The 12,408-nt window shown below is 44.4% G+C and overlaps 1 protein-coding gene across 2 annotated transcripts in view; it reads right to left on the bottom strand.

Moving 5' to 3' along the window:
* Positions 1-256: 256 nt before the first annotated feature.
* AMPD3 (adenosine monophosphate deaminase 3) overlaps positions 257-12,408 on the bottom strand; it is a 44,718-nt gene continuing 32,566 nt past the window's right edge. For both annotated transcript variants that reach the window (XM_072118845.1, XM_072118844.1), the window contains exons 8-15: positions 11,304-11,435; positions 11,021-11,184; positions 8,443-8,569; positions 8,180-8,343; positions 7,771-7,891; positions 4,869-5,042; positions 4,649-4,759; positions 257-3,352 (exon numbers count right to left, since the gene is read on the bottom strand). In XM_072118845.1, the coding sequence (XP_071974946.1) occupies positions 3,170-3,352; positions 4,649-4,759; positions 4,869-5,042; positions 7,771-7,891; positions 8,180-8,343; positions 8,443-8,569; positions 11,021-11,184; positions 11,304-11,435 (1,176 nt within the window). In that variant the 3' untranslated portion in view covers positions 257-3,169. The remainder of the gene's footprint in view (positions 3,353-4,648; positions 4,760-4,868; positions 5,043-7,770; positions 7,892-8,179; positions 8,344-8,442; positions 8,570-11,020; positions 11,185-11,303; positions 11,436-12,408) is intronic.

Genomic DNA, 12,408 nt, shown 5'->3' with positions numbered 1-12,408 from the left:
TGTTTGCACAATGCAATGAATGCAGCCTCACTTATGTCATGCAGAAGTCTAGGACCGTTAGGTAGTACCACTTGAAGGATTGCCTAATTTATTCCTTCCCTAACATTCCCGTACCCTTGAATCCCAAATTTGACTAAATATACAGTAATAATCCTATATCTTTATATGTTTTCTGCTGCAAAGCGATACCTATATGACATTCAGGAGTGAAGGAAAGCCGGGTACTGGCTCCTCTAGTAGCAGAGCAGCTATAGTGTTTTCACCCAACTTTCCCAGATGCAGATGTATCCCTAAAAGACTAAAAGGGGAATATTTTATCATGACTTTATAGTAATGATGTGAAACTACAGAGCAGACTTCATGGTCCTCTGCTACACAAAAGAGGTTCTGCAGCAGCTTTTACTTATTTTACAGGAACTACCAGGACCGGTTGTTCGCTCTTGTGTTAAGTGGTTATTATCTCACCGTGTGCTACAGCCGGGCCGCTACATCCCATTGTGTGAACACGTGTAGCATATAGTGGGCTGCAAAAGTCTTCACACCCCATAAACTGTTCACACACAATACATCTAAGTTAAAAATTGATGATCTGGCAACACAAATTATTATAAAACGCATTAATTTCCAAAATTTTGGATTTTTTTAAGTCATATATATCCCCCCTAATGCCCCAAATAACATCTGGGGTGTCCAATTTTCTTTAGAAGTCTCTGTATTACAAACGATCTGCATGCCATTCATTCTCTGATCCACTACAGCTGCATTGTGAGGGTCTCAGAGGTTTGTTATAGAGCATTGGTGAACAGACAGCAGCATGAAAACAAAGTAACAGCCGTGGCCGCTCAGGGATAAGGCTGTGGCAATGTGTATGGCAGAGATGTGTAGCTCTGATGTAACAGCCCCGGGTGCACTGATACATGAGGAGTTATTATGCTTCAGCTTGTTCACCGATGTTCTATAACAAACTTCTGAGACCTTCACAAGTCATCTGTAGTAATACTGAGAAGATGAAAGCGGGGACATCTCAAGTCAGGACACACTGGATTGTATTTGGGAAAAATAGGCACCTCGGACTGTAGTTATAAGTTGCAAAAATTTGAAGAAGTGCGTAATATGATAGATCACTAATAGTAGATCCTATATCTTATTCAATCTGTGTTGCTTTATCACTTAAAGTTTCAAAATTAGGTCTAAGTATAAGGGGTATGAATACTTTTGCAACTCGCCATAAGAGGAGCTGATATCATAACATCTTATTACACTCCAGCAGTGATATAAGAGGAGGAGCCGATATCATCACATCTTATTACACCCCAGCAGTGATATAAGAGGAGGAGCCGATATCATCACATCTTATTACACTCCAGCAGTGATATAAGAGGAGGAGCCGATATCATCACATCTTATTACACTCCAGCAGTGATATAAGAGGAGCGGCCGATATCATCACATCTTATTACACTCCAGCAGTGATATAAGAGGAGCGGCCGATATCATCACATCTTATTACACTCCAGCAGTGATATAAGAGGAGCCGATATCATCACATCTTATTACACTCCAGCAGTGATATAAGAGGAGGAGCCGATATCATCACATCTTATTACACTCCAGCAGTGATATAAGAGGAGCCGATATCATCACATCTTATTACACTCCAGCAGTGATATAAGAGGAGCCGATATCATCACATCTTATTACACTCCAGCAGTGATATAAGAGGAGCCGATATCATCACATCTTATTACACTCCAGCAGTGATATAAGAGGAGCGGCCGATATCATCACATCTTATTACACTCCAGCAGTGATATAAGAGGAGCGGCCGATATCATCACATCTTATTACACTCCAGCAGTGATATAAGAGGAGCCGATATCATCACATCTTATTACACTCCAGCAGTGATATAAGAGGAGGAGCCAATATCATCACATCTTATTACACTCCAGCAGTGATATAAGAGGAGCTGATATCATCACATCTTATTACACTCCAGCAGTGATATAAGAGGAGGAGCCGATATCATCCCATCTTATTACACTCCAGCAGTGATATAAGAGGAGCGGCCGATATCATCACATCTTATTACACTCCAGCAGTGATATAAGAGGAGCCGATATCATCACATCTTATTACACTCCAGCAGTGATATAAGAGGAGCCGATATCATCCCATCTTATTACACTCCAGCAGTGATATAAGAGGAGCTGATATCATCCCATCTTATTACACTCCAGCAGTGATATAAGAGGAGGAGCTGATATCATCACATCTTATTACACTCCAGCAGTGATATAAGAGGAGGAGCCGATATCATCCCATCTTATTACACTCCAGCAGTGATATAAGAGGAGCGACCGATATCATCACATCTTATTACACTCCAGCAGTGATATAAGAGGAGGAGCCGATATCATCACATCTTATTACACTCCAGCAGTGATATAAGAGGAGCCGATATCATCACATCTTATTACACTCCAGCAGTGATATAAGAGGAGGAGCCGATATCATCACATCTTATTACACTCCAGCAGTGATATAAGAGGGGGGGGGGCCGATATCACCACATCTTATTACACTCCAGCAGTGATATAAGAGGAGCGGCCGATATCATCACATCTTATTACACTCCAGCAGTGATATAAGAGGAGGAGCCCATATCATCACATCTTATTACACTCCAGCAGTGATATAAGAGGAGGAGCCGGTATCATCACATCTTATTACAGTCTGGCTCCATTATAAGAGGAGCGGCTGATATCAGTAGTGATCGTGGGGGTCTCTATAGACACTATGTCACCCTGAATGACTGATAACAGAGATGAAGTGATATGTTTCGCCCCCTTTGCATATTTCACAGTCTTTTCAGCAATTCTTATTTGAGGCATTGTTTTGGGGTAACACAACTTATTACATGCCCCTCCCTTAATGTCATCGTATGTAAGCTGAAAGAAGAGCTCCCGATCCTGAGGTCATATCCATCCATCTGTCAACTGGTCACATGACCTAACGGGCTGACGACCTCAGCAAAACCATTATATGCTATATAAGTTTGGAACTAAACGTCACATGTCCATCCTCCTCCTCATCTTCCTCCTCCTCCTCCTCCTCCTCCTCATCCATGTTGACTGGTACCAGAAGGACCAATCCCCCGGGGGTCTCCTCATTGTGACTGATCCTGGCTATTAGCACAAGCAGAATTCATGGCGTCCGCCAGGAAGCTCAGCTCGTTGCATAGCGTTTCGTAGCGGTACGCCATCCGGATCTGCGCCACGTTGGTTCTGCTGATGTCGTTCCCTTCCGGACCTTCCTTCATGTAATTATTTCCCAGAAAATGCTTCTTTTCCTGGAAGACGAAAGATGACAATCAGTGTATGACCCGCAATATGATAACGACCCATCGTCCCCGTCCTCACCTCTATAGTGGGGGCTAGAATGAAACTTTCGTTATAAAGCAGCGCCACTTTGCCTACAGGTTGTGTCTGGTATTGCAGCTCCTTCCCATTCACTGCAAAAGGAGCCAAGCTGCAATACCAGGCACAACCCATGGAACGGTGGGGCACTGCATTTGGGAGGAAGAAGCCATGTTGTGCTTTAGATCATGGTCAACCCCTTTAAGGCAAAGAGGCAGGTGTCAGGCTGAGGTGAATTAGGCCCATCTGATTAAATGTTTGTAGCCTCCTTTAACCCCTAGTAACTATCCAGGAGGATGATCTGACCATGGTGGGCCAGTACGACCTTGGTGTCACAGTTTAACCCTGTGAGGTCTATCCAACCCTGGTGGGCAAGAAAGTCTTTTGTGGTCCAATATAACCATTGTAATTAAGTATGACCAGGGTAGGTCAGTTCGACATTGGTGGCCTAGTATGATCCTGGTTGGCCAGTATGACCTTGGTGGTCTAGGATCAACAAGTCTAATCCTGACACTGCTGGACAATTATAAGCCTGGTGGCCCAGTGTAACCTTGGTAGGTCAGTATGACTGTAGTGGGCAAGTGCGACACTGAAGGCACAGTATGACCCTGGTTGGTCTTTCTAACCCTGGTGGGCAAGTATGACTTTGGTGGCCCAATATAACTATGGTGGTTCAGTATGATCCTAGTAGGCATGTCCAGCATTGTTGGCCTTGTATGACCCTGGTTGGCTAGTATAACAAGTATAGCCCTGGTGGCCCAGTATAATCTTGGTAGGTCTGTCAGACCCTGGTCGGTAGATGCAACTCTGGAGGCCTAGTATGACCACCATGGGAAGTCTATCTGACCCTGGTAGGCGAATATGACTTTTGTGTCCCAAAATAACCACAAAGGCCCAGAATGACCCTGGTAGCTAAGAGGGACATTGGTGGCCTAGTATAACCCTGATCAACAAGTATAACCCTAGTGGTCTAGTATGACCCTAATGGACAAGTAAAACTCTGATGGTCCAATATGGCTTTAGTGGCCAAGTATGACCCTGGTGGTCCAGCAATGATCCTGGTGGTCCAGCATGACCCTGGTGGTACAGCATGACCCTGGTGGTCCAGCATGACCCTGATAATCCAGCATGACCCTGGTGGTGCAGCATGACCCTGGCGGTCCAGCATGACCCTGGTGGTCCAGCATGACCCTGGCTGTTGGCCTCTGTTTCTTATAGAAGACCCTGACCTTGTCTGAGAGGCCGCTCTGCAGGACGCTGTTCCTGGCGATCTCACACAGGTCACACGTGCTGAGCTTCCAGACCTGCGCAGCGATGGCGTATTCCTCCATCAGGGCTTCCTGGAAAACAGATCAATGATGTGAGGAGGGGGATAGGGCCACAGCACCACAGAGGATTTCAGGAGACAAGGACTACTAGGATTTTAATATGAGATTTTGGTGCACCCACCTTGGTGTAGTGGAACTGCATGGGGTCGTCGGTGGACAGGGACACCACCAGGCCCTTATGGAGGAATTCCCGCAGAGGATTCTTGGAATATTCTAGGAACAAGCTGTTGTTGCTGAGCGGAGACATAGCGATGGGAATCTGCGCCAGGTAGTAGAGGTACTGGAGGACCGGGCTCTACAGGGGCAGAGAGGGCTCGTTATATGAGCAGTCATTACACCTCCATTCCTGTTACTGCTTCCCAAATCTGCTTGCTGTCAGTATACATGAGCATTACTGATTACATTTGGCACTGCTTGCTGTCAGTGCACAGGAGCACTACTGATTACATGCTGTCAGTATACATGAGTATTATTAGTTACATATAGCACTGTTTGCTGTCAGTATACAGAAGCATTACTGATATACACTCACCGGCCACTTTATTAGGTACACCTGTCCAACTGCGCATTAACACTTAATTTCTAATCAGCCAATCACATGGCGGCAACTCAGTGCATTTAGGCATGTAGACATGGTCAAGACAATCTCCTGCAGTTCAAACCGAGCATCAGTATGGGGAAGAAAGGTGATTTGAGGCCTTTGAACGTGGCATGGTTGTTGGTGCCAGAAGGGCTGGTCTGAGTATTTCAGAAACTGCTGATCTACTGGGATTTTCACGCACAACCATCTCTAGGGTTTACAGAGAATGGTCCGAAAAAGAAAAAATATCCAGTGAGTGGCAGTTCTGTGGGCGGAAATGCCTTGTTGATGCCAGAGGTCAGAGGAGAATGGGCAGACTGGTTCGAGCTGATAGAAAGGCAACAGTGACTCAAATCGCCACCCGTTACAACCAAGGTAGGCAGAAAAGCATCTCTGAACGCACAGTACGTCCAACTTTGAGGCAGATGGGCTACAGCAGCAGAAGACCACACCGGGTGCCACTCCTTTCAGCTAAGAACAGGAAACTGAGGCTACAATTTGCACAAGCTCATCGAAATTGGACAGTAGAAGATTGGAAAAACGTTGCCTGGTCTGATGAGTCTCGATTTCTGCTGCGACATTCGGATGGTAGGGTCAGAATTTGGCGTCAACAACATGAAAGCATGGATCCATCCTGCCTTGTATCAGCGGGTCAGGCTGGTGGTGGTGGTGTCATGGATCCATCCTGCCTTGTATCAGCGGCTCAGGCTGGTGGTGGTGGTGTCATGGATCCATCCTGCCTTGTATCAGCGGGTCAGGCTGGTGGTGGTGGTGTCATGGTGTGGGGAATATTTTCTTGGCACTCTTTGGGCCCCTTGGTACAACGCCACAGCCTACCTAAGTATTGTTGCTGACCATGTCCATCCCTTTATGAGCACAATGTACCCTGTAACATCTGATGGCTACTTTCAGCAGGATAATGCGCCATGTCATAAAGCTGGAATCATCTCAGACTGGTTTCTTGAACATGACAATGAGGTCACTGGACACAAATGGCCTCCACAGTCACCAGATCTCAATCCAATAGAGCATCATTGGGATGTGGTGGAACGGGAGATTCGCATCATGGATGTGCAGCCGACAAATCTGCGGCAACTGTGTGATGCCATCATGTCAATATGGACCCAAATCTCTGAGGAGCTTCCAGCACCTTGTTGTATCTATGCCACGAAGAATTGAGGCAGTTCTGAAGGCAAAAGGGGGTCCAACCCGTTACTAGCATGGTGTACCTAATAAAGTGGCCGGTGAGTGTATCTGCTTGTTAGTATACATGAGCATTACTGGTTACAAATAATACTGCTTGCTGTCAGTATACAGAAGCATTACTGATATATATATATATATATATATATATATATATATATATATATATATACATATATATATATATATATAACACTGCTTGCTGTCAGTATACATGAGCATTACTGGTTACATATATCACTGCTTCCTGTCAGTATACAGAAGCATTACTGATATATATATATAACACTGCTTGCTGTCAGTATACAGGAGCATTACTGGTTACATATACCACTGCTTCCTGTCAGTATACAGGAGCATTACTGGTTACATATAGCACTGCTTGCTGACAGTATACAGGAGCATTACTGGTTACATATAACACTGCTTGCTGACAGTATACAGGAGCATTATTGGTTACATATAACACTGCTTGCTGACAGTATACAGGAGCATTACTGGTTACATATAACACTGCTTGCTGTCAGTATACAGGCGCATTACTGGTTACATATAGTACTGCTTGCTGTCAGTATACAGGAGCATTACTGGTTACATATAGTACTGCTTGCTGTCAGTATACAGGAGCATTACTGGTTACATATAGTAATGCTTGCTGTCAGTATACAGGAGCATTACTGGTTACATATAAGACTGCTTGCTGTCAGTATACAGGAGCATTACTGGTTACATATACCACTGCTTGCTGTCAGTGCACAGGAGCATTACTAATTACATATAGAAACCCTGATCATTCCTTGTTGTTTGATACAGCAGTATCCAGACAATCCGCGTGTCCTGAGAGTTTGCTACAATGTATCGATGCAGGTAAATGTATCACTTACACTTAGATATAATCTGCTCCAATTTATTGACTGTAGCAAACCCCCAGGCCAAAAATATTAATGCGGATAAGTCCTCAATGTCAGATTGGTGGGGGTATAGCACCCAGCACCCTAAGGATATTCTCAGATCAGCAGCAACAGAGAATGGCAACAGGAAGCGGATAGCGCCGTTCTCTATGTAGTGGTCAGCCCAGGTTACTGCAGCTTATCTGCCAATCAAATGCTCTGCAGTAACCTGATCTGACCACGACACAGAGAGGCAGCACAAAGTAAGACTTCCTTCTGAACCCTTAGCTGCACTACAACTCCCAGCATCCCACAGACCATGAACCTGGATCCGGGATTTGGCTTTTTACCTTTTTGAGATTTAATCCATGAGAAATGTTATCACCGGTGATAAAAGCGGACACCAGGTGGGTGATGGATCCCGCTTCTCCGCAGTGCGGCCGGAACAAGAAGGTGCTCATCCCCCGCTCCCTGTAACACAGAAACGGGAAGCGATCCGTGCTGGATATTCACACTCAGGACATACTCAATACCTGGGGCCCCACTCATTTTTAGGGCCCCTGGAAAGACCAACAATACAGCTCTGAGATATGAAAAGCTACTGGGGTCCCCACTTATAGTAAACAGGGGGTCACATACTTTTGGACCTTCCAGTTTACAGAATTCAAAAAGCTGAAATTTAAAGGAATTCTCTATATATGTGATCATGACAACATAATGGAAGCCTCTGAACCCCAATACTGGGTGGGGGTCACTCACTTGCGCAGGTTGTTGAGTAGCATGATGTTGGCATACATATAATACAGGTAGTAGCTGTACGGGGGGTTCTGCTCAAAAGTCCACTGGTCGGGGGTCGGACTCTTGTTGGAGAACATGTGGTCGTTGTGTTTGGACTCGTCGTCCACGCTGTCGAAGCCGGTGACCTGGAGGAAGAAGCCTGATCATCCCAGACACCAATACATCACTTACTACAGCAATACCCATAGATCACCACCAGGGGGCGCCCCCACCCCCATACTTACATAGTTGAGGAAGAGGTAGAGCTCCTTATGATCTGAAGGGTTAATGGTCGCCTCAAAGAGAGGCATGAAAATATTTTCTAACATTTTGCCAAAATCTGGGAGGATTTTCTTGGATCTAAAGATGTCACTGAAAGAGAAGAAACCATTGCGTCATTATCATATACTCCTATCCTGTATATATGGGCACCGCACAGTACTACTACTCCTATCCTGTATATATGAGCACAGCACAGTACTACTACTCCTATCCTGTATATATGGGCACCGCACAGTACTACTACTCCTATCCTGTATATATGGGCACCGCACAGTACTACTACCACTATCCTGTATATATGGGCACCGCACAGTACTTCTACTCCTATCCTGTATATATAGACACAGCACAGTACTAGTACTCCTATCCAGTATATATGGGCACAGCACAGTACTACTACTCCTATCCTGTATATATGGGCACAGCACAGTACTACTACTCCTATCCAGTATATATGGGCACAGCACAGTACTACTACTCCTATCCTGTATATAAGGGCACAGCACAGTACTACTACTCCTATCCTGTATATATATAGGAACAGCACAGTACTACTACTCCTATCCTGTATATATGGGCACAGCACAGTACTACTACTCCTATCCTGTATATATGAGCACAGCACAGCACTACTGCTCTTATCCTGTATATATGGGCACAGCACAGTACTACTACTCCTATCCTGTATATATGGGCACAGCACAGTACTACTACTCCTATCCAGTATATATGGGCACAGCACAGTACTACTACTCCTATCCTGTATATAAGGGCACAGCACAGTACTACTACTCCTATCCTGTATATATATAGGAACAGCACAGTACTACTACTCCTATCCTGTATATATGGGCACAGCACAGTACTACTACTCCTATCCTGTATATATGAGCACAGCACAGCACTACTGCTCTTATCCTGTATATATGGGCACAGCACAGTACTACTACTCCTATCCTGTATATATGGGCACACCACAGTACTACTACTCCTATCCTGTATATATGGGCACAGCACAGTACTACTACTCCTATCCTGTATATATGGGAACAACACAGTACTACTACTCCTATCCTGCATATATAGACACAGCACAGTACTACTACTCCTATCCTGTATATATGGGCACAGCACAGTACTACTACTCCTATCCTGTATATATGGGCACAGCTCAGTACTACTACTCCTATCCTGTATATATAGACACAGCACAGTACTACTACTCCTATCCTGTATATATGGGCTCAGCACAGTACTACTACTCCTATCCTGTATATATGGGCACGGCTCAGTACTACTACTGCTATCCTGTATATATAGACACAGCACAGTACTACTACTCCTATCCTGTATATATGGACACAGCACAGTACTACTACTCCTATCCCATATATATGGACACAGCACAGTACTACTACTCCTATCCTGTATATATGGGCACAGCACAGTACTACTACTCCTATCCTGTATATATGGGCACGGCTCAGTAGTACTACTCCTATCCTGTATATATAGACACAGCACAGTACTACTACTCCTATCCTGTATATATGGACACAGCACAGTACTACTACTCCTATCCTGTATATATGGACACAGCACAGTACTACTACTCCTATCCTGTATAGTATGTTGTTTGAGATGACCATGGACATGCAGCCATCACACGATATGATTATGTAAGGGGCTTTATGCAATACCAAGTCCTCACCACCAGGGGGCAGCAGTGCCATTATTATCTACATACATGTTGAATATAAGTTCACTTGAAAAATCAAGCGATGTGAATAATATAACAAGAATGAATATAATATGTGAATAATGTATAAGTGGGCCGGACACGGCTCGGGACGGCACCAGCGATAATGGACTTGTGTCTGCGGATCCCTCCATTCCAGTGTTAATGGTCCTGAGAGATTTAATTTTATTGAAATTGCATCAAGTTTCCCGACCACAGGAAGCAGAATGTGCAATTACACCCGGCATGTAACTGGAAAGGTTGCGGTGTGATCGGAGATCCCAGGATCCGGAGCAACATCTCATGATAGTTTAAAGGGGATTTCCTTTTGCATTCACCCATTTGTTGGAAATATTGGACATGGAGCACAGCGACCCCTAGGGGCCCAATATATTATTAAAACTAGGAAACTTCACTTTGTCTTGCACTGACCTTGGGTCATCATCATGTCTTATACTCTAGTCACATTCAAAGCTTAAGTAATACTTAGCTTAACTAATACCAGTTGGGGCTCTCAATATGTACTGCAGAAAAATATTAAATACAGCTTTGGGTGTAACTGGAGTATTAAGAGTGTTCAGGTTCAACATCATGTAGTGGACTCTAGTCACAACCAAAGCTCAAGCAAAACTCCTACTGTTTGCTCATAATAATGAGCTCATGCACCAGAACTACCAGAATGCTTAGTATTGAAAAACAGCAGAGTATTAGATGCAGCTTTGGTGGTAACTAGAGAATAAAAATGATTTATTCAACAAGACTGTAGATAATTGGGGTTTTTTATGGATCCATATTTGACTTACAAGATCCGAGGAACCTGAATCATCCAGCGCATGTTGGGGGAGTAGACCTTGTGCTTGATGAACCACTTGGCCAAGATGTCCCACTCCTCGCTGGAGCGTCCGTAGATGGATAACCGCGGCTCCGTGTACTGGTACTTACTATCCTCCAGCTCTCCAGCCACTTCCTGGACACACAGATAGGGGGCGCATAGTTAATAAGGACATCAATCAATCACACTGCAATACCACACACAACCTGAGCACAGGGGTGGCGCCACACAAACAGGATTTCGTATGTCTCTACCTTGATAATGCGGGCAAAGTATTCCCCGTCTATGTAATTCTCCGTCTTCAGGTACAGGTCTCGGAGCTCGCTCGCTCCCACAGGGTTGTATTTGGCGTTGAACTTATCAAATCGGTGAAAAGTTTGTCGTCCCTGCAGTGAAACATTAAGATTAAACAACAATCTGCCCCAAAAATCCTGAAATCCACAATATTTTATATATATAGAGAAGAACTTCAATGGAAAATTCTATGTAGCATGTAAGTCTATAGGAAGATCTATAAGGACCTCTATGGGTCTATAAGGACCTCTATGGGTCTATAAGGACCTCTATGGGAGCTGCAGTACAAGTTATTGGGGGAATCACCCAAGTTTCCCAGAGACAGATACAATAAGGAAGAGATTCCAAGCAGATTATCGCTATAAGAGCTCTATAATAATGGCGCTGCTATTACGGGGGAGGCGGCTTGTAAAACCACAACATTTTATTGCAGTCTTTTCCAAGTTGTTTTATAGGGATTTTCCATGGGAAAAAATTAAGTCCATATAAAAGCACAAAATGGCAATGCAGATAGAACACTATGTGCAATCTGCTCCTTCTGCTCAATAACATGCTGCCTGCAGATAGGACATTATATACAATCTGCTCAGCTCCTCCTGCTCTATAACATGCTGCCTGCAGATAGGAAACTATGTACAATCTGCTCAGCTCCTCCTGCTCTATAACATGCTGCCTGCAAATAGGACACTATGTAAAATCTGCTTAGCTCCTCCTGCTCTATAACATGCTGCCAGCAGATAGGACACTCTGTACAATCTGCTCAGCTCCTCATGCTCTTTAATATACTGCCTGCAGATAGGACACTATGTACAATCTGCTTAGCTCCTCATGCTCTTTAATGTGCTGCCTGCAGATAGGACACTATGTACAATCTGCTCAGCTCCTCCTGCTCTATAACATGCTGCTTGCAGATAGGACACTATGTACAATCTGCTCAGCGCCTGCTGCTCTATAACATGCTGCCTGCAGATAGGACACTATGTACAATCTGCTCAGCTCCTCCTGCTCTATAACATGCTGCCTGCAGATAGGAGACTATGTACAATCTGCTCAGCTCCTCCTGCT

Source organism: Engystomops pustulosus, chromosome 7, assembly GCF_040894005.1.
Source record: "Engystomops pustulosus chromosome 7, aEngPut4.maternal, whole genome shotgun sequence".
Lineage (NCBI taxonomy): Eukaryota > Metazoa > Chordata > Amphibia > Anura > Leptodactylidae > Engystomops > Engystomops pustulosus.
The sequence above is the reverse complement of the archived record's forward strand: the minus strand, read 5'-3'. Positions and strand labels throughout refer to the sequence as shown.